At 42.0% G+C, this 23,331-nt stretch overlaps 1 protein-coding gene across 1 annotated transcript in view; it reads left to right on the top strand.

Annotated features, from left to right (window-relative positions):
• Positions 1 to 1,974: 1,974 nt before the first annotated feature.
• LOC137571286 (protein eva-1 homolog C-like) overlaps positions 1,975 to 23,331 on the top strand; it is a 216,581-nt gene continuing 195,224 nt past the window's right edge. Inside the window, exons 1-3 of the mRNA XM_068280204.1 lie at positions 1,975 to 2,103; positions 3,428 to 3,580; positions 10,721 to 10,864. Of these exons, the coding sequence (XP_068136305.1) occupies positions 2,004 to 2,103; positions 3,428 to 3,580; positions 10,721 to 10,864 (397 nt within the window). The 5' untranslated portion in view covers positions 1,975 to 2,003. The remainder of the gene's footprint in view (positions 2,104 to 3,427; positions 3,581 to 10,720; positions 10,865 to 23,331) is intronic.

The following is a 23,331-nucleotide window of genomic DNA, read 5'->3' as shown; positions in this document are numbered from 1 at the left end:
AGGTGTTGTATAACTTGCACTGTGCATCCATTAGTGCAGCAAGGTGGTCTGGTGCAGTGTCACCATACTGATTTCTGTGAATTCAGTGGCACATGGGGAAATGTAAGTGAGTCAAAGAACTAAAGTGGCACCATACTAACAAAAATCAAAACCAAAAAGGGAGGAGGGGGGGGGGGGGGTGACGTAGTCTTGCAGGGGATAGGGGAAAAATTTTGCACTCAACAAACATGTTTTGAGCAGCAATACTTTGTGGTTTAATACTTCATATGTGTGAATTTATAATGCCTTACTGAATGCAAACATGCAACTCATTTATTGATATGACTTATGGGGATTGAGAAATCTGTGTTCCACCAGAAATTCTGCCAGATTTCTCGCCTGGATGGACTGCCCCAAATGCAGCAAGGCTGGACTTTGCTTGTCATAGCCACTCCCATCTGCGAAGTAAAATCCAGTGGCCCACTCAGCCCAGGATCCTAGTCCCTCACCTGTTTAGCCCAATTCCATCTTCCGACAAGCCAGCAGGACACTGGCCAAAACGCAATACTTTGGATTATTTTACACAAAGACTTTACCGCTCATTGGACTCACACAGTATTTTGTACTTTCAGAAAATTCTCCTTCATTTTCTCTTTTCTGCTAATTTCTATTTAACCAATCCTCTTCAACTGCTAGGTATGTTTTGGCAACTTTAATGTGTATTTTTTGTGTAGTTTGTATAATAAAACCAACAACTTAATCGTTCCAGTTTGTAACCTTGTTACCTGATTATCGTGACCCATGCTAGAACTCAGTCCTCAGAAGAAACAAGTTGCTCCCAATGCATTTGCCTTCAGAAGCACCTAGTGGATGGGACCTGAATGGTTGCTGTGGCAAAGTTTTTTTTTAATGGGGTTGGTGGGTGTCAAAAGTTCTACCTCGTATATTCGCGTATAAGCCTAATTTTTCAACACAAAAAATGTGCTGAAAGTTTTACCCCCTTGGCTTATGTGAGTCAGTGGAGCAGAACGGATGGTAGAGCAGGTTTTGGTACTGGCAAAGGAGAGTCCGAATTGTGCACTAATGATCCTGTTCTTGCCAGCTGGCTCCCTGCTGTGTACGTGCCCCCCATCCCCTGCAACATGGTGTGCAGAGTGCGCTGCTCAAAACTACCTGTGTCCTCTGGCTTGTGAAGTTCATTCTTGGGGATTCTTCCTGTGTGGCATTCACTGTCTCATATGTATGATGCCATCTAGCTGTATCATCTTTGGGGCATATCTGGCTATGGGGATTGGGGAGGGGGTTATACTGGGAAGGGGCTTATACGTTAGTCAATCATATTTTCCTGGTTTCTAAGGGAAAAATGGGTACCTCGGCTTATACCCAGGTCGGCTTATATGTGAGTATATACAGTATTTACGATTTGGTATATATGGACAATCTCATAACTTTATTTACACTGAGTTTGCAATAATATGGCACAAGGAGAAAAAAATTTCAATCAGTTTCCTTCTCTGTTACAGAAAGTGTTGGACGAGTGTCAGGACAGGAGGAACTGCCAGCTACTTGTGAACAGCCGCCTGTTTGGGTCCGATCCGTGCCCTGGAACCAGCAAGTACCTGGTGGTCTGGTACAAGTGTCGGCCTAGTAAGTAGTGCTTTCCTGAACTTGTGTGGCAGATTTATCAAAACTAGTGCCATTTCTGGCCATTTCGGTTCCCCAGGCAAGGAAAATCATAGCTCACAATACATTTTCAGGCAACAATAACAAAGGTAATTTACAGAAATAGTTTTTTTAAAGTTTATAAAAAAAACTAGTAAACAGGCCTGCCCATTAAAAACAGCGCTAGGCCACGGCCGTTACCCCTGGCAACGTGCACACAGATGCATCCCACTCGCCCGTCCCCCACCGCTGTCCAAAGTATATGCACACAGGGAGATGTTGCTTGCTTGGCAGTTGGAAAAAGCTGTTATTTCCCACAATGCAATGAGGATCACAGATGGCAAACTCTCTGGTCTGGAAGCATGGACACAGGAACACAGGATGACGCAGGGACACAGGTTTTATTATATAGGATACGATTATTACTAGGCCAGATACGCCTCACTGACCCATATAACAAACTTAATCCTATAAATATGGTTGATATGTAGTCGCTTTTTATTTTTTTTATTTTTTTACATACTGTTAAAGAGAATCTGTATTGTTAAAATCACACAAAAGTAAACATACCAGTGCGTTAGGGGACATCTCCTATTACCCTCTGTCACAATTTCGCTGCTCCCCGCCGCATTAAAAGTGGTTAAAAACAGTTTTTAAAAGTTTGTTTATAAACAAACAAAATGGCCACCAAAACAGGAAGTAGGTTGATGTACAGTATGTCCACACATAGAAAATACATCCATACACAAGCAGGCTGTATACACCCTTCCTTTTGAATCTCAAGAGATCATTTGTGTGTTTCTTTCCCCCTGCAGCTATCTTCCACTGAAGTGTCAGGCTGTTTCTTCCTGCAGAGTGCAGACAGCTCGCCTGTATGTAATTCCTCAGTATGTGAAAGCCCAGCCAGCTCAGAGGAGGATTTATCCAGCTTGTAAAAGATAATAGAGCAGAGAGAAGCTGCACTAATCTAAATAACACACAGGCAGTGTGCAGAGAGGGGCCTGGAGGGGGGAGATGCATCACAGAACCACAACACTGAAGAACTTGGCAGCCTTCCAGACACAGGCTGACAAGTCTGACAAGAGAGAGATAAGCTGATTTATTACAGAGATGGTGATAGTAGAACTTGCTGCAGTAAGCCAGAGCACATTAGAATAGATTTTGGAACTTGTAGGATGGAAGAAAACCGGATGAAATTTTTGTTACGGAGTCTCTTTAATGTACAGCCTGGGTCAATACAGGTCGGAATATTATCTTGAAAATCTAGAAGAGTTGGAACAATTAATACTCACCAAATCTCAAACAATTACAGCTTTATTGGCAAAAATAGCACCTGCCATATTAGGCCTTTTTGTTATGCTAATTGGCAGTCCTAAATTAGGTGTTAAAGAGACTCTGTAACAAAAGTGCCCCTGGGGGGTACTTGCCTTGGGAGGGGGAATCCTCTGGATCCTGTCGAGGCTTTCTCTGTCTTCCTCCGTCCCACGTTGATCTCGCTGCCACCCCCAAACACAACCACCCATCCCGAGCAGCGGGCATGTACATTTTTACCTTTCCGGCTCCAGTGCAGGTGCAGTAGCTGCATATGTAGTGAGGGGGTGTCTGGAGTTGTGGTGTGCAACTGACTGCAGGCATGCTGGAAGTGTTTGAAAGTGTTTCTTATGCCCAAATATACTTCTGCTCAAAAAAAAAAAAGTCCGACTCTTATCAGAGAAAGCTAGAAGGTGTGTTTCTGTAAAAATGTATAATTACTGCCTCGCTGTACTTACGCATCATGTTTTTTCAGATGAATACAAGAGTAAGGTGGCTTGTGAGGATGACCGTCTGAGGCTGAGCTGTAAGAGGAATACAGTTATTGCCATCTATTCTGCTATATTCGGAAGAGTACAAGGCGGCAGCTTGGAATGCCCATATCAGAACTTGGGCATGCCTTCGGTGGGTAAGTGTATTATTATCCCCTTTTGACATACCCTGAACGGGGCATAATTACAAATCATGGGGCCAGCACAACTTTGAAGGGGTTTCAATGTTTACACCTTTTCCCTTGCCTACTCCTGGTGGCCCTCAGTCTGGGGAGCCAATCTAAAGGTGGCCACACAACATAACATTTTTAAAAATATCTTTTTCAATTCAAGAATTGCAATCAAGGTTTCTGACTGACTGTAACAATTTAAAAATCTGACCAATGTACCACACACATGTTCAATTTTTTTTATTTTTTTTAATAGTTGAAATTTTTATTAATTTTTGAAACAGAAGTACAGCACAGTAAGCATTCAGTTTGATAAATTTGCAGTGGTATAATGTATCTAATAAGTACATCAAACATGGCTCATGAAACCTCAATAATTAGCAAGTAGGTATACAGAATCTGCAAATATATTAGTTTTTGATTATCATGAATATACCATGTTGTGGGTGAAAGAAAGGAAGGAAAGAAAAGCCCCCCCCACCCCCTCACCCGAAGCAAGTCCACCCAGAGAAGTATATTACTCCAGAATTTGAATGAAACCAGGGTCCGTAGGATCCATAATTCTGCTTTCCCACACACCTCAAACCTTATAATATTTTTTTGGACACCGTCTGTTCATATATGTAGTTTTGTATAGTGGAAGAGAACAGTTAATTGATTTAGCCCATAAACCTAGCGTTGGGGCAGAAGATTATTTTTTCCAAAACTTAAGGATTTCTTTTCTAGCTTGGAAACAGAGTTCTTATCAAAATCTGCTTATGTTTAGGAAGTATGTCTTCCTCCAGTTTCCCTAGCAGCCTGAGACCCGGATCCAGGGGAAGGTTAGTTTTCAGCAGTTTATTTTATTATTGATAGGCTATCCTTCCAGAAAGAAACAATCATAGGACATAACCAAAATATATGGACAAATGATCCCAACTCCGTATGACATCTCCAACACCTATCTGAGATGGAGTGGTCCATTTTATGCATACGTTCCGGCGTGTAATAAGCATTGTGCAGAAATTTAGTCTGTATTGGTCTCTGGCCGAGATGACCGAGGTGGGGTAGAGTTCCAATATTTCATCCCAATCATCCCTCTCCAAATCTGTCACCACCAATTGCCACTTTTGGAGGCACTTATCTAATCTATCATTATTTAGAGTCAGGAGTGTCAAGTATATTGCTGAGTGCTTTTGGCAAATCCCTAGTTAGTAGCAGCTGCTCTAGATCGTCCATACTGAGTGATGGTGGAAATTTACCAAATTGGGACGTGTAAGCATGCCGTAGCTGGAGGTAGCGGAAGAAATGCGAATTTGGAAGGTTAAATTGCAGTTTCAAGGAGTCAAATAGGATGATTGATTGCCCCTGCTGAATATGAGCTAGTGTTTTAATCCCAAAACCCGCCCAGGCTATTGGGTCCGGAATTGTTAGAAAATGTTGGAGTCGTACATTACCCCATAATGGAGTATGGGGAGAGAGCACATGTTCCCTTGCCAGTGGGGCTCTAGCCACCTCCCATGCCCTCCACACCGTTACCATAGCTTGTGTTGCCCTTGGAGTGCATTTGGGACCTCTATAAGGTAAGTTTGTTAATTGCTCATATGAGCCAAGGATTGCAGCTTCCATCGTTATAGCAGGGTTGTACACATGTTCAATTTTTACCCAATTATAATTGAAAAATCTGAGAAAATTGCATGGAAGTATATATAAGGAAATTGACAATCTACTCTACACTATTCAATTTTCATAAAAATTGATCAGAAAAATCCAGCACTCCCTATAGACTTATCAAATACAAACAGATTTCTTGCTTGAATGGAAAAAAAAAAGCTTTACATTTTTCGAAAAATCCGATCCAGGACATAATTATACTGCACCTGCTGCGATAAGTGGTTAAAGTACCTCTTTAAACTACACAGATGCATGTTTACAGCTGTGGAAGGTGTACAACGATCTGCAGATACACAGGCTGCTGTGTTGAAGTATCCACAGACATAAGACAGCCGATGACCAGTCTGACAATCTCAATATCTGATAGTGTTCCAGAAAACTGATTGCCGAATAAAGCACAGGAGAAAGTAACTAGGCATATTGGACAATTTAAAAATTGTCGTGTGGCAAGTGACCTAACCTAAATTTAAAACCTTGGGAGCAGCTAAGCAAAAAATGTGTAACTTACATTTTGTTGAACAGATGCAGCCTTAGTGGTATGCGCTGGTGTTCTCCTCGCGGTTTATTTTTGTAGCCTTTTGTAGCTTAAGGCCTCTTTCCCACCAAGACGTTGCGTTTTAGGAGACGTTAAGGTCGCATAACGTGCCCCTAACGCAACGCCTGGTGGTGTTGAAGATGGATGTCAGATTGAGCTGCGTTATGTGGCTCTCAAAGCAGCCGCTCCAGGATAGTGATGGGAAGTCCAGATCTTTTTAAGGATTCGAATCGGATCATTGAAAAGATCCGGATCTTTGAACCGAATCATTTGAATCATTTTACTAGGGAAGCAGACTGGGTGAAATGACTAGCAGGACAGGACTTTCCCTGCACTGTACATTCTGTATGTTCTTGTTTCTTCCAGACAGACGTCCACTGTGAACCAAATCTTTCATTGTGGTGATCCGGATGATTCGATTCACAAAAAAGATCCGGATCAAATGAACGATTCCTTCATGATCCGGACAACACTACAGTCCCACCATGAGTCACCACAGTGCAGTGTATATTAATTAGCCATGTGGCTGGCTGCAAACATTACTGAGCATGTGCAAACATTCTAACTTGGCTTTGCCAAGTATAACGTACAGCATGCAGCACTTTGTTTAAACATGCTGCGTTACTATGTAACGCAACGTGGGCACTGTGAACAGCACATTGATTTTACAGTGCTGTGAGTTAGGCTGCGTTACTGGCTGCTGTAACGTGGGACTTTAACGTCCCACTGTGAAACCAGCCTAAATGTGATGTTGTAATATTACAACACTGGGTCTCTGGGGGTTCAGTCACTTTTTGCGTAGATATACTTTTTTTTTACATTCTGTTTTCTTGGAGTTTTGATTTTTTTTAATTTTTTTATTTATTGTACTATACACAGGCCATACACAGTACAATATTCTTGCCCAATTTGAAAAAAAAGTTTAATTGGACAAAAATTGTATTTAACCACCTTATCTTGCAATTGACCCACAGCGACATTACATGTTCGGGATAGGCGTTTTCTCCCACGATCGACTCCTCAATATTGGTTGTCATTTCAATCACAGGAGGATCAACGCTGTGGTTGAATAGTGTTTGGGTAGGTTTAGACTAGTGTTAAAGTGTTTCTATTCCATAAAAAGGTTTAGCATCAACAGAAATCATACAATTGATTCCTATTTGATGTTTCAGACCTACATTGACTACCAACATTTAGGCTAGGTTCACAGTAGAACATTGCATTGCGATGCTACATTCAAGTCCCAACACAACATTACAATGCAATGCAACAAAAAAAGTGGTACCGCACATTAACGCTGTTACCGTCGCAAACAGTAGGTACAGTGCGCATAGAGAAAATGAAGTATGCTTTCCTGTACCTGGTAACGTGTTTTGCAGCAGAGCGTTACCATAACACGTTACAATGCAACACTGTCACATTGTGAACGTAGCAAATACTACTTGCATTGTGGAAAGCTGAGTTAGAAAAGTTTATAACACAGCACCGCAACGTCTTACTGTGAACCTAGCCTCAATCTGATATGTGGTAAGTGAATATCAATGGTTAAGCATCATCTTCCTGCATGCCGCACAGCACTGTAACGCTCTAGACTTTGAACCACAAGCAAATTAATGAATGAGGGGTGTGGGATAAGTGGCGACACTTGTGGCACACTCCATGGACAGCCCTGACCTTCTAAGGAATAGGAAGATTATAGCCTGCATTATCAGTTTTCCAGGTACCAATAATAATGGAAAAACAAATCTTATATAATGTTCAGAATTTTTTTTTGTTTAAAGAGGAACTGTGGCGAAAATCTTAAAATTTAAAACATACATCTTACAGTATGTAGTAGAAATCTGACATTGCTGACAGATTTTGGACTAGCCCATCTTCTCATAGGGGGTTCTCAGGGTTTTCTTTATTTTTAAAAGCACTTGGTGAATGGCAGTTCGCCAGAATAGTGCGCAGGAAGGCTGGCCAGCATCTTTGTATGAAGATTTTTCAGGGAGTGTCTTTATAAAGAATAAAGGCCATGCTGAGAATCCCCCATGAAGAGACTGACTAACCCAAAACCTGTCAGTAATGCCAAATTTCTACTGCCTACTCTAAGCGACAGCAGCATAGGAGAAAAGTAATTTATGGCTCATTTTACTCTGGAAGAAATGTACTAATTTGTATGTGTTAAATTTTAAGATTTTCGCGACAGTTCCTTTTTAAAGAATAAAAAAATGACTTGACCAATGATACAATCCTCTGGTTCAAAAACACAAAATGCAGATATAATCCCGACCTATGACTGTTATGAGTTTATCCCTCAATAATGATTCCATTCCTCGGGATTGAGTGGTGCACAAATGAGAGCTCAGGTAATGCTAAAGGGACCTTCTTAGGTTTATTGCATAAAGAAGCCATTCAAGTAGTAGCAGAGGTCAGATCCCATCCACCATCTTCCGAGCAATGAGAGCTGCTGTTGAAAGTGCGCCTCACATTTTGTTTGGTCAGATGGAGCTGTACGTAAAGAAAAGAAAGCCCGCTGCTTACAATCACTGTAGCAGTCACTTCAGTCACCCAGAAAACATCCCTGCTATGTTTGCATTGCCAACAATCTTATAGCACATAAAATTGTTAGCAGCAGCACACTGTCTTTAAATCAAAGAAAAAAAATCTCCTGAACAGTCAGGAGCTGAGGTAGAGCTGAGTGTGGCACAACTTGCTGTCAGCAATTTCATCTGAAAAGGCTCCAGGGGAAAGTGAAAGTAACTATCAACTATTTGGGGTAGTTTTTTTAGATCAGGATTTTTTCCCCTTCGTAGTTACAGTGTGACAAACCTATTGGAGCAGAGATCAAACCTAGCCTGTAATTCCCCTTCATTATGCACATCGTACAGTACTAGTTATTTATCTGTTGTATTTATGAAGCGCCAACATATTACGCAGCGCTGAGCTATTATGATCAGTTCTTGCTTTATGTGGCAAAAAGGACCACAAAGTAAATAGAGTTGGGCCGAACCTTCGATTTTAGGTTCGCGAACTTCCGCGGAAGGTTCGGTTTGCGTTAAAGTTCGCAAACCGCAATAGACTTCAATGGGGATGCTGGCCACAAAAGCGATGGAAAAGATGTTTCAAGGGGTCTAACACCTGGAGGGGGGAATGGCGGAGTGGGATACACGCCAAAAGTCCCCGGGAAAAATCTGGATTTGACGCAAAGCAGCGTTTTAGGGGCAGAAATCATATTGAATGCTAAATGACAGGCCTAAAGTGCTTTAAAATATCTTGCATGTGTATACATCAATCAGGTAGTGTAATTAAGGTACTGCTTCACACTGACACACCAAACTGTTCACTGAACAGAACAGGTATGCAGTGGCGGGTTCACTGAACAGAACAGGTATGCAGTGGCGGGTTCACTGAACAGAACAGGTATACAGTGGCGGGTTCACTGAACAGTACAGGTATGCAGTGGCAGGTTCACTGAACAGGTATGCAGTGGTGGGTTTACAGTACAGGTATGCAGTGGTGGGTTTACAGAACAGGTATGCAGTGGTGGGTTTACAGAACAGGTATGCAGTGGTGGGTTCACAGTACAGGTATGCAGTGGTGGGTTCACAGAACAGGTATGCAGTGGTGGGTTCACTGAACAGGTATGCATTGGTGGGTTCACTGAACAGGTATGCAGTGGTGGGTTCACTGAACAGGTATGCAGTGGTGGGTTCACTGAACAGGTATGCAGTGGTGGGTTCACAGTACAGGTATGCAGTGGTGGGTTCACAGTACAGGTATGCAGTGGTGGGTTCACAGAACAGGTATGCAGTGGTGGGTTCACAGAACAGGTATGCAGCCAGGGACAAGCTAAGCCTAACTAATCTTTCCCTATGAGAGAGAGTGTGCAGCAGCTCGCCCTACTCTCACTAATGCAGGCACACGAGTGACCGTAATGGTCGCCGCTGCCTGCCTTTTAGTAGGGGGGAGTGGCTCCAGGGGCTAGTGTAGCCTAATTGGCTACACTGGGCCTGCTGACTGTGATGTAGAGGGTCAAAGTTGACCCTCCATGGTGCATTATGGGGCGAACCGAACTTCCGCAAAGGTTCGCCTGCGGGACGCGAACGCGAACCACGGAAGTTCGCATGGAACCGTTCGCAGGCGAACCGTTCGGCCCAACTCTAAAAGTAAATTGTATTTGAACTTCTTATCTGTCAGTCACATAGACAACATAGAATCCATTTTCCTTTTTCCACAGGGTTGTAGTTATTCTAAAACAGATAACCTAGTTTTGTAAGACATCATTCTAAAGGACCACTATCCTAAAAAATGCAAAATTCTAAATATATACATATAAGATGTACATTTACCCAGAGTAAAATGCCATGTAAATTTACTTTTTCCCATCTCACTGTCACTCACCGTAGGTAGAAAAAAATCTGCGAGATCTGACAGTCCATCTCCTCATCGGGTATTTGGAGTATTTCCTTTATAACTATACAAAGAAGCTAACAAGCCTCCTTACCTATTTGCAGAATATTTTGGCAGCTGGACTCAGCAACTGCTGTTCAGTGTAAGCCTGTGGCCCACTACAGCGGTTTTGTTTCGAGTTTTTTGTGCTTTCTAGCAATCGCCAGCAATTCCAAAAGCACTAGGCTAATGAAAGCCTATGGTAGTTAAAACACAGGAGCAATTGTTTGCTGAGAAAATAATGAAATCTTGGAGACCTCCCCTTGAGGTGATAGACGAGTCCAAAAACTGTCAGATCGCTCAGATTTTACTACCTGCTGCATGTGACAGCATAATAGGAAAAAAGTAATTTGTAGTGCTACCTACTCTGGGAGAAATACACATTTATGGTATGCGTTTTTATGTATTTTAAATTTAACATTTCTGATAGTTGTCCTTAAAGTAGTATTCTGTTTTTGTAACTTAATTTCCATTCCTGTCATTAGAATGCCGGTCACCTTCCTCCCTGTCACTCATGGGCAAGCGCTGCCAAGGGAAGAGGAGCTGCAGTGTCTATGCCAGCACCTATGAGTTTGGAGACCCTTGCTACCCCGGAGTCCGTAAGCACTTGAATGTCATCTACACATGCGGTGAGTCTGTGGCTGCAGCCATGATCTTCATTCATGTTTGGTTGTCTTCTGCTACTCTCTTCCATGTTTGGTTGACTGAGCCATGTGAGGAAGTGCTCCATTGACTCTGCCAAAGCAGGGCCGGCCCTACCATGAAGCTGACTGAATAATGCAATTTTGGGGTCAGCTCTACACTGTGCTAATCTTCGTCACTTTGCTCTGATGCCTGACTCGCAGAGCTTGCCTGCTGTGAGTCCATGTGTGCTGGCCCTGCCCCTTAATTAATATTAACTGCACTTTTTTTTTTCCTGGGAATGAGGGTGCATTCTTATGCTGGGTACACAGAATACGTTTTTCTGCTCGATAGATGGGTTCGATAGATCATTTCCGACCTGTCCGATATTCCTTCTGATCGGTTTTTGAAACGATTTCTCATAGAAGTGAATGGGAAAAAAAGATAAGAAAAACAAGCGGAAGATAAGAGAAATGAGCGGAAAACCGCATTGTGTGTACCCAGCATTACAAGTTTGTTTTAAGCAGCAAAATAACCTGTCCTGTGCCAAAGCCACTGCGAAGGCAAGCAGGATGGTTCATATCTTTGATATCATTCCCTGTGACATCAGCTAACAGCCAAATAGGTTACTAACTGCAGTAGTGGAGGCTGCAATAGGCATAACAGCCATTCCAGCTGCTATGGGGCCCAGTTTGCCCTAATTCACTGCAGTTTTCATATCCTTTCTTGTTGTAGTGGTGGTTACTGTATGTTTGGCACTAGGATGTTGCTCATACTCTGGATTCATGAAGGTTAGTCTGCATATCATTCTCTCCACTCATCCACTGGGGAACAGAGGAGAGTGCCCAGGGCATGGGGCCCCCTGGCTGTAAAACCTCTGTTTCAACCAGGTGAGTCGGGTGCAGGATTCCAGGCAGTACATTCCACTTGTGCAGGAAACCTGGCAGCACCAATAGGCCCTGCCACAAAGAGATGGATCAATCCACTGAGTATCTGCTTATATGGGAGCGATGCAAAGGTGCGACATCATAATTTCAAACTCTTATCTCAAGTCGCCATGACATATTGCCAATGTGAGGAGATGTCAGTGAGATGCTAATAATTCAGGTGTGCATGCAAACTTAGTGTTAATTATATGTAGATTGAAACTGGGCCTATCAAATGCGCTTCCTAATATTTTTTGACTGGTCCAATTCCAAGCTGCATATAGTTGTACTTGTTTTCCGGTAAATGGGAAATATTAAGCCCCGCCCCCACGGTGGTTTTTGCCAGAAGTTTTTGGTTATGGTACTATAATTCCACATGTGTTAATTCATAGTTTGGATGCCTTCAGTGTGACTCTACAATGTTCCTAGTCATGAAAATAAAGAAAACTCTTTGAATGAGAAGGCGTGTCCAAACTTTTAGTCTGTACTGTACATATGGTACAATGGTACTCTAAAGGCCACATACACACATCAGACCATAGTCTTTGGAAAATGAAAGATCACAGACCAATCTTACCACCCTTCATGTAGTATGAGAGCCATACCTTCACAGTCTATTCTATGGAGCTGAACTCCCCATCAGATAACAATCTTTGCAAGATGCTGCACACACAGATGGTGTACACATGTAACAGATCAGTATCTGCAAAAGATCTGTTCCTGCCAAAGATCCGTTCCTGCAAATTGCATTCATAGTCACTAGAGTCAATAGAGATCTGCAGATCATCATACACACCTTGTTTAACAGACATTCATTAGCAGATCAGCCAATCATCTGCAGATCTGAAAATCCATCCTGGTGGATCTGATCTGCAGATAAATGTCTGTTAAACAAGGTGTGTATGACAATCTGCAGATATCATAGACTATGAATGCAATTTGCAGGAACGGATCTTTTGCAGGAACAGATCTTTTGCACATACTGATCTTTTGTGTCTGTACAGCATCTTTGTGTGCAGCATCTTGCAAAGATTTCTGTCTGATGGGGAGTGCAGCTCCATAGAATAGACTGTGTAGAGTATGGCTCTCATACTACATGGAAGGGGGTAAAATTGGTTTGTGATCTTTCATTTTCCAAAGACTATGGTCTGATGTGTGTATGAGCCTTTACAGGCATTGACCAAATCTAATTGTACTGGAAACATTTGCAGGCAACATGATGCATTAGTTTGTGGTATGATTGCTGGATACATGAAGCTGACTACATGGATTTGTTAGAGGTGGACTACATGTGACATGCAGCTCTGAATATGGAAGACCCGGCTTCCTAATGGAGGCGTGTATGAGGGTTGGGTTTGGTTTTATTGCTGTACTGCTGTGCAGTGTTCCCACTGACTTGTTTCATGTATGTATTGCTTTACACATGCGCAATTTACTAGGATTTATGCCTCTCGAGCACAATAGTCTCGCTAAGTGCTTATACTACCTTGTTATTAAATGGTATGCAAAAATGTAAAAACAAATGTTATATATAAAATTATACACACAACTGTTCGTTTTTTACATAATCAAGGTTTTATTGCTAACTAGTTCACCACTGAGAGGCTTTTCCCCTTATGGGCCAGAGCATATATATGTTGTCTTTTTGCCACCATTTAGACTTTCTTTGGGTGGTAATCTTTGCTAAGAATTACTTTATTCCAAATGCTTTTTAACAGGAATAAGAAAAAAAAATGAAGAAAAATCATCATTTCTCAGTTTTTGGCCATTATAGTTTTAAAATAAAACGTTCTACGGTGGAGAAAAGTCACACATTTTATTGGCCTATTAGTCCTGGATATTACAACTTTAAATTATATATAAAAAGAGAGAACCGAGAGCCAAATATAGTGTAGTAGGTACTACTAAATGGGTAAAATAGAAAAGAGTACAAAGTTATACTCACAAACCAGGGTTACCGCCAGGCAACCACTGTAATAAGCAGGTGAGGAGATTGTCCTGTCCTCACTCAGGAATAAGAAGTCGCTCTCTGTAAATAAGAAGAACAAGGGGTATCCCCCTCCACCAGGGGTGGATATTATGTCTAGTGTAATGGATAACAGAGGCGCCAAAAGGATAAAATAAATTGTTAAAAAGTTTAAAAATGCTTTGGAGGCAGTTGGTGAACTTACCTCCTGTAAGCAGACACAACAAGCTGTATATTCAAAAAACAAAGTAGATTTATTGGTACACTCCAGGGTATATAATCGCAACGCGTTTTAACGGGTATATTCCCACTTCCTCAGGCAATAATTAACAGGAGTACACACAGTGCAGTCTTAAGGTCACGATACGCGCCAGATTGTTGCCCTGGCTTTATGTTTAGGGTCATTGTCCTGCTGGAAGGTGAACCTACGCCCCAGTCTCAAGTCTTTTGCAGAGTCCAAGAGGTTTTCTTCCACGATTGCCCTGTATTTGGCTCCATACATCTTCCCATCAACTCTAACCAGCTTCCCTATCCCTGCTGAAGAGAAGCACCCCAGAGCATGATGCTGCCACCACCATATTTGACAGTGGGGATGTTGTGTTCAGAGTGATGTGCAGTGTAATGCTTCATACACACTTGAGATAAAAGTCTTTGGAAAAAGAAAGATATCAGACCAATTTTACCCCCTTCCATGTAGTATGAGAGCCATACTCTACACAGTCTATTCTATGGAGCTGCACTCCCCATCAGATAAAATCTTTGCAAGATGCTGCACACAAAGATGCCCGTACACACTCAAAAGATCATTATCTGCAAAAGATCTGTTCCTGCAAAAGATCCATTCCTGCAAAATGCATTCATAGTCTGAGATCTGCAGATCATCATACACACCTTGTTTAACAGACTTCATCTGCATATCTGGCAAACATCTGCAGATCTGAAAATCCATCCTGGTGGATCTGATCTGCAGATGATCTGCAGATGAGAGGATCTGCAGATATCGTAGACTATGAATGCATTTTGCAGGAACGGATCTTTTGCAGGAACAGATCTTTTGCAGATAATGATCTTTTGAGTGTGTACGGGCATCTTTGTGTGCAGCATCTTGCAAAGATTTTATCTGATGGGGAGTGCAGCTCCATAGAATAGACTGTGTAGAGCAGGGGTCTCAAACTCAATTTACCTGGGGGCCGCAGGAGGCAAAGTCAGGATGAGGCTGGGCCGCATAAGGAATTTCACAATCGCGGCGCATCGCCGCCTCTGCCCGCCCCTTACTCTTCCTTCACAGAGAGGGGCGGGGAGAGGCGGCGATCCATGCGGCGATTGACGTCAGGAGGGGCAGAGCTGAAGCTGAAAGCTCTGCCCCTTCCAGGAAATGCTGGTGGATTGCCCCCGGGCGATTTGGGGGCTCTGCAGCCCTCATTTAGCGGCGGGGATGCGGCAGATTACTTGGGAGCACTGAAGCGAACTATAAGGAAGCTTTTGCCGGCGAGGGCCACAAAATATTGTATCGAGGGCCGCAAATGGCCCGCGGGCCGCGAGTTTGACACCCCTGTAGAGTATGGCTCTCATACTACATGGAAGGGGGTGAAATTGGTCTGATATCTTGCCTTTTCCAAAGACTTTTATCTCAAGTGTGTATGAAGCATTAGTTTTTCGCCACATATAGCGTTTTGCATTTTGGCCAAAAAGTTGCATTTTGGCTCACTGACCAGAGCACCTTCTTCCACGTTTGCTGTGTCCTCCACATGGCTTGTGGCAAACTGCAAACGGGACTTCTTATGCTTTTCTGTTAACCATGGCTTTCTTCTTGCCACTCTTCCATAAAGGTCAACTTTGTGCAGTGCACGACTAATAGTTGTCCTATGGACAGATTCCCCCACCTGACCTGTAGATCTCTGCAGCTCGTCCAGAGTCACCATGGGCCTCTTGACTGCATTTCTGATCAGCACTCTGCTTGTTCGGCCTGTGAGTTTAGGTGGACAGCCTTGTCTTGGTAAGTTTACAGTTGTTCCATACTCCTTCCATTTCTGAATGATTGCTTGAACAGTGCTCCATGGGATGTTCAAGGCTTTGGAAATCTTTTTGTAGCCTAAGCCTGATTTAAATTTCTCAATAACTTTATCCCTGATCTGTCTGGTATGTTCTTTGGACTTTATGGTGTTGTTGCTCCCAATATTTTCTTAGACAACCTCTGAGGCTGTCACAGAGCAGCTGTATTTGTACTGACATTAGATTACACACAGGTGCACTCTATTTAGTCACTAGCACTCATCAGGCAATGTCTATGGGCAACTGACTGCACTCAGACCAAAGGGGGCTGAATAATTACGCACACCCCACTTTGCAGTTATTTGTAAAAAAATGTTTGAAATCGTGTACGATTTTCAATCCACTTCTCACGTGTACAGCACTTTGTATTGGTGTTTCACGTGGAATTCCAATAAAATTCATTCAGGTTTGTGGCAGTAATATGACAAAATGTGGAAAACTTTAAGGGGGCCGAATATTTTTGCAAGCCACTGTAACATGCCAAACAAGTACCGCTGAAAGGTATAACATCACTAGCAGTGTGGAAATTTGGACAATCTTTAGGGCTCTTTAACACTAGCAAGCGTGATCACAAGCGCAAATCACCTGCGCTTGTGTTCGCACAAGCTGTTTTTTTCCACTATTTACATTTTGCGCCGTACAGCCAGCAAAATAAGGAATCGCAGTAGTGGAAAATGAGCACTGCAATTTGCATGTTATCGCGGTGCTCTAGCAATCATCAGAACTGCTGCGATCCGATTTTTGAATCAGATTGCAGACAGAGGAAAAGGGCCTTTAAAATGGACCTGAACTCTTGCACAGGACAGAAGGAAAACCTAGAGAAATGCAGCCTGTATGTATTGAGAGAGATTAGCCTGTCTAATCCCCCCTCATCTGTGACTAATCACCACTGTAATTAGATCTCTCAGCTGTATCGGCTCAGGAATCTCCTCTGCCACAGCAGAGCAGCTAATTTGTAAACCTAGGATGTTAACCCTATGTCTGCTCCCATGAAAGCAGGAAGTACACACTGCAGATTTATTGCAGGATTTGCATCAGCTGTAACAAAGAAATGTTTTACTTTAAAGGTAATTATGCTGTTGCTTATATTTTTAGAGCAGAGAGGGAAGTTCGGAGTTCAGGTCTGCTGTAAGAACTTATTTCTGAATGGATGAGTATGCTCACATTACCATTGTGTTCTCCTAAATCACATTATAAACGTGTACTTGGCCGCTGTGGAGCAGCAGCATGGATTGCCGGGTGTGAATGAAGGGACGGTGTGAATGAAGGGGCGTGTAACACGATCCTTCTGTGACCTCGCCACTCATGCCGCTTGTTTCTTCAGAGTTGTGTGTTTCAGTGGAGAGGAGCGATCACCACTTAGTAGTAAAGAGATGGCGGGCAGCTGGCAGAGTATCAGGTTAACCACATATTTACAGCCGTCTGTCTCAGTGCCGCTCAGTATTTGGCGATTAGTTTACTGCTGCTACCTCAGGTATTGATTTCATTGCCATTCCCACACTTCTATTCCCTATGAATAAATTGTCTGCATGTTCATCAATGTAAAGAATGTAGAGACTTGGAAACCCAGCAAGTACCACACAGGTGGACAGTGGTGTAGCAATAGGGAATGCATAGGTGTAAATAAAAGGTGCCCATACTCAATGCATACTGTTATAAGGCACTGTGTATTGACCTGCAGAAGCAGGATCGTATCCATGAAACGTGACGTCAGTGGAGCGCACGCTGGCCTGGAACGAGGAAGAGGTGAGTAATCCCCGCCCGTTGCCTCTTACGAATAGCTGCAGCCACAGCACGGACCTTTTTAAAGCTGGAGGGGAGCGGAGGACGGGGGACCCAGGCGAGGGAGGGGGGGGTCCGACCCCCCTCCCCGCCGCTAGGCCCAATACCCCCTTCCTGCCCGCTATCCCCTCCAGCTCGGGCGGCCCGGGGGGGGGGGGGGGGGGGCGGCGATTTCACTGAAAATTGCCTCAGGCGGCAAAAAGTCTAGGGCCGGGCCTGGGTAGTGATGAGCACAAATTTGGGGTAAAATTGTTATTTTGTTTGTAAATGTAATCCGGAACCGTAATTTTGCAATTTCACAAAATTGTTGTGTAATTTTGTGATGACTTTAGCGGTTAATAGCAAAACCCCCATACATGCTATCATCACCAAAATTGTTAGGATTGTTTAAAAAACATTTATCCTTTGCATTTTTAAAATCGATTTTCTCAAGCTACAAGGTCTTTTAAAAAAATGTTTTGTCTGGTTCCCACCCTTCTTAACCACTTCGCATCCAGACCTTTTTTCCCACTTCTGGACCAGAGCAGTTTTGACAGTTTAGCTATGTCCCTATTTAATCAGAAATAACTTTATCCCTACTTAAAACACAGAAATGAAATATATTTTTTTTTCAAGACAAACTAGGCATTCAATGTATGCCATTTTTTTCCCTCGAACAATTTTTTCTATGAATTTTAATGGGAAAAACAAAGAAAAAAATAGAAAAAAAAAATCTTTTTTTACCAATTCCAGTTTAAAAATAAAAGGTGCTACTGTATATAAAAAACATGAATTTTGTTTGGCTATTCTTACTGCTTATCACAAAACTTAGATTATGTTCTGGTCACAATTTATGGTGAAGATATTTGAAACTGAAATAATGCTACAGTGTATTTTTCACTATGAATGAGAAAATAAAAGTATTTTTAATAGTAAAAATCAATCTCATTAGCTCAGGAAACATATATTCCCGTTCACCAATTAGTGTTGCATCAGATAATGCCAGAAAGTGCACAGGACTGCTTCTGCTTCAAGACGTATTTATACTGACTTGTGGATAAACTGGTTAATGCAATTTTGACAATAGCATGTATGGGGGCTTTGCTATTAACTACTAAAATCGACTCAAAATTATGTGAAAATTATGCAAAATTACAAATTGATTACACGCAATCGGTCGAATATCCAAACCGAAATTATGGATGGCTGTAATTATGAAAATGTGAAATTTCACGTAATTAGCAGATTACAATCACTACTTAGTGGTCACTAGGCTTTGCTGCAGCGAGAAGCTCTTTGCGGTACAGTCAGCAGACATCCCTTGTAGTTAGTCATGAAGGTGATGAACTGATCCTCCAGGTTTCTCCGGGAATGTGTGCGCCGGTTCCAAGATTTCATATATATAATATGCCAATGTGTACCAGCGACAGGCAGCATCATGTCTGCACTTCACACTCATTTCTGCCGCATAAAAAGATTATATAGGCAAGCCCGTTCAGGCTAACTAGACTGTAATTATATATGTTTTAATTAGAGCAGCATAAGCCTACGTTTTCATAAGCCTGTCATTTTCTTTAAAGGAAATCTCTTATAAAAATGTCAGCTTTTTACGGTCCAAATTTTTATGACCAACTTAAAAATGTTATATTATCCTTTTCATATTTGTTGAAGATTCTCTAGTAATATTTTAATGAATTCTTCCTTCTCTTTCTTGTTCGATCTTGCAGGAGTCTTTTAACTCCTACTTTTTCAAGGTTTAGGCCCCTTTTATACTTGCCTGGCAAGTGTGCGTTGCGTTACCCTGTTTAGGGTAACTCAACAACAATGCAAGGCAATGGGGCCTAGCACACTTAATGGGTTGCATTGCGCCTGAAGCACCCGATTGGCTGCCAGGCCACCAAAAAATCAACACCGTGTTGCCATTGGACACTTTCTATATCTATATATTGCTGTATATTGGTATGTAGGCCTGCCCTCCCAGTGAAGCGACTTAGCCTGCACTATAAAGTTATGCCTGCTTTTGCCCCAGAGCATTCTAGGAGACCAGTTGTTGTGTCTGCTTACTTCAGAAGACACTACAAACATTCTGCAGAGCTACACCTGCCAGCAGTAAAGATGTCACCATTTGAGATAAATGCAAGAAATGTAAATCAGGGAAAGAAAAGTTTTTACAGTGGGCAAACACTGACTAATTTATAAATGATTATTTTAATCATTAAAGTCATCTGAAAGTCAGCATTTCTACTTAGCTCTAAAAGATTCCTTACAGCTTTAAAACTACTATCCCACAAAAAAATTCTAGCAGAACATCACTGAAATGGTTAAACAAAGCACTTTGTCCTGCTATTCAGCTTCAAATCCGCATCCAAACTGGAGATAACTGTATATATTTTTTACTTGTTAAACACAAATGTATCAACACTGGAATGTAAACAAACACTCTCTGAGAAACTGTCTCTGCTTCAGTCACACAGTGTTCAGAATAGCTCATTAGAAAAATGTAAGTGGGCACTATGGTGAAAAATTGTAAAATTTCTAATCTGTTCAAACATATACAAATTAGAAGTACATTTTTTTTTCCCCGAGTAAAATGAGCCATAAATTACTTTTCTCCCATGTTGCTGTCACTTACAGTAGGTAGTAGAAATCTGACAGAACCGACAGGTTTTGGACTAGTCCATGTCTTCATGGAGGATTCTCAGGCTTTTTTTCAAAAGCGCTTGGAATGGCAGTTGCTCTGTTCAACTGCCAAAAAAACTGTGTAGCAAGCAGGGAAATTGGCCAACATCATTGCTAAAATCCTTTTAGGGAATATATTTATAAAGAATAAAAGCCTTGCTAAGAATCCCCTATGAAGAGCTGGACTAGTCCAAAACCTGTCGCTTCTGTCAGATTTCTACTACCTACTGTAAGTGACAGCAACATAGGAGAAAAGTAATTTATGGCTCATTTTACTCTGGAGAAAACATACTTCTTATTTGTTTGCGCATATTTAAAATTTTAAATTTTTTCTCCATAGTGCCCCTTTAATATATAATAAAACACAGTTATAATAGAAAAAGAATAAAATGCAATGGCAGCTTTCAGGGCAAGATAAACTACACTTTGGAAACTTGTAATTTGTAAACCGACAATATTACTTGTGCACAAAAGCAAATATGATAACTGTATGAGTAATAAAAAGTAGGAAAACACATTTTTATTGAACGTTATGTCAGTTTCAGACCACTTTAAGCTACCTTCAGTAAGGTTCTGCTTTTAGGACCAGTGTCTATGAACTGCGCTGCAAACACACTGCAGCTGCAATATGTGAGCACAGTATACTGTATTTTCTCGAGGGCAGGACCACGGCTCTGTTGTTGGGGCCAATCACTGCACTCCCTGCTACTGATGGAATTCAGTGGTTGGTCCCAATGACGGAACTGTGATCCTGCCCTCAAAGCTATTGGCTCCAATTAAAAATGGCAGCAGTGGGCGGCTGTGATTGGTAGATTGCTCCCAAAAGCTGTGTGGCTACTACCTTTTGTTCAGAGCGGCATGGCTGTATGTATGTACACAGAGGAGGACAGCAAACACTGGAGACAGAGGACACATGGGGACGGAGGACACAGGGACTGTATATATGTTACATCAGACTATAAGATGCACTGACTACACCTCCCCCACACACACACGCGTTTGGGGGAGTCTTATAGTCCAAAAAACACAGTATTTGTACCACCATTGTATTACCAAATGCAGCACCTTTCATTTTTACGCTCATACTGTGGTAGATAAATGAAAGGTGCTGCATTTGGAAAACTGCAACCCATCATAAACACAGTTCAACTCTACATCAGACACAGCTGAACCCTTCCACTACACAAGTATTCAGCTGAACCAGGCCTTGGTTAATAACAATGAGCTGTTAGAAAAATCTCCTGTGTCCAAATGCTTTGGCTAGGAAGGTTTAACAGGAAAAGATGAATGAGGTAATTTCTGAATATTGCAGATACGGCTCTGCGTTGGCTCCGATGGATATTTCTCCACAGACTGGGCAGCCATGATATACAGCAATGATTTGTTAGAGTAACTGGATTAAGTTCCTATAAACATACATTTATTTGAGCGATGCGAGTGCCTAGTGTCACTGAGCTGGAGCACAATGCGTAGTACACGGACATGAGGGCCAGCGTAATGAGATCATCTGCCTCCTGTGATGTATGCAGGCTTCCAGCAGCATGTAAACACTGTGGTGATTACAGTAACTGCGAGAGCAATAGACAGATAATGCCAGCCATTCCTCCTGTGCGCTTTATTAATGTATAAATAAACTTAGCTGAGCGGAATGCACTAAAGCTGCCTTTTGTACACTCTAGGATTGGCCCAGCGTTATTTAAGATCATTATTTATTGATCCAAAACCACCCTACTACACTACAGTATGAGTTCCAGGTCTAATCTCTAGCACTAATCTGATCAAGTGAGGTATGGTCCGGTGTTGGTCCTGGAGTAGATATGGCGAAATAAAACCAACAAACGTCGATCCAGGTAATACCTTGAGGCTACGTTTCCACTGTAGTGTGAAATTTTCGCGTCCAAAACAATCTTATAAGATTTTTCTGATTGGGGAAAATGTGCTTGTAAATTTGTATGCGTTTTTATGTAAATTTTTGTTTGCGAAAATTCGCATTAGTCAAATATAACATAATCTGCCTGGTAACAGCTTAGTCATGACTGCTGACAACTTCCTATAACCATAGATTTAATGCGGATTTTTGCGCAAATAACGTGCAAATTTGCATTGCTATGCGTTGCCTATGCAAAGTATTGTACGCTAATCGTACGCGATGTCCAAAAAATCATGCAGGACCTCAAATTTTTTCATGGAAAACCTAGCCATAATGGCTGTACACACTTAAAGAGGAACTCCAGTGAAAATAATGTAATAAAAAAGTGCTTCATTTTTACAATAATTATGTATAAATGATTTTAGTCACTGTTTGCCTATTGTAAAATCTTTTAAATCCCTTATTTATATTCTGACATTGTTACTGCTGGCAAGTTATGTAGATGCTGCTTGCTGTTTTGGCAGTTGGAAACAGCTGTAAACAGCTATTTCCCACAATGCAACAAGATTGACAGACAGGAAACTGCCAAGAGTACGTACTCAGAATTTCTTTGTGGGAGGGGTTTCACCACAATATCAGCCATACAGCGCCCCCTGATGGTCTGTGAAAAGGAATAGATTTCTCATGTAAAAGGGGGTATCGGCTACTGATTGGGATAAAGTTCAATTCTTGGTCGGAGTTTCTCTTTAAGTTGCAAGATTCTTCTTCAGGCATGATACAGAATTGGATCAAAACTGTAAAAAAAAAAAGTGAATGTAACATACGGAGACTTGTATGATTTGGTAAGCAATCTGACACCTGATGCATCCCTGTCACACATTATGACGAGAGGGGAGCGCGGTCATGGAGCAGACTCTGCATATAGCACCTGTGCGGCAAACAGGTCAAAGGGCTCTGACCTTGTTAGGATAGTGAAGCCGTTTACAGGTGAGCAGAGGGGAAGCAGCCACAAGGTAGGTGCGGTAAGAGACTGGACACCTCTCCATACACTAACATAGCATCCGAAGAAACTTTAACAGTTTACAGTTAATCTGATCAGAATCTATCCATGACACTTACCATATGTTTCGGACAATAAGACGCTCCGGACTAGGCTTAGAGAGCAAAAATCGGGGGTGGGTGGGGAATGCTAAACCTGATGTGTCTGTGGTACAGGGACGT

The sequence above is a fragment of the Hyperolius riggenbachi genome, chromosome 4, assembly GCF_040937935.1.
Source record: "Hyperolius riggenbachi isolate aHypRig1 chromosome 4, aHypRig1.pri, whole genome shotgun sequence".
In the NCBI taxonomy this organism is placed as follows: domain Eukaryota; kingdom Metazoa; phylum Chordata; class Amphibia; order Anura; family Hyperoliidae; genus Hyperolius; species Hyperolius riggenbachi.
The sequence above is the reverse complement of the archived record's forward strand: the minus strand, read 5'-3'. Positions and strand labels throughout refer to the sequence as shown.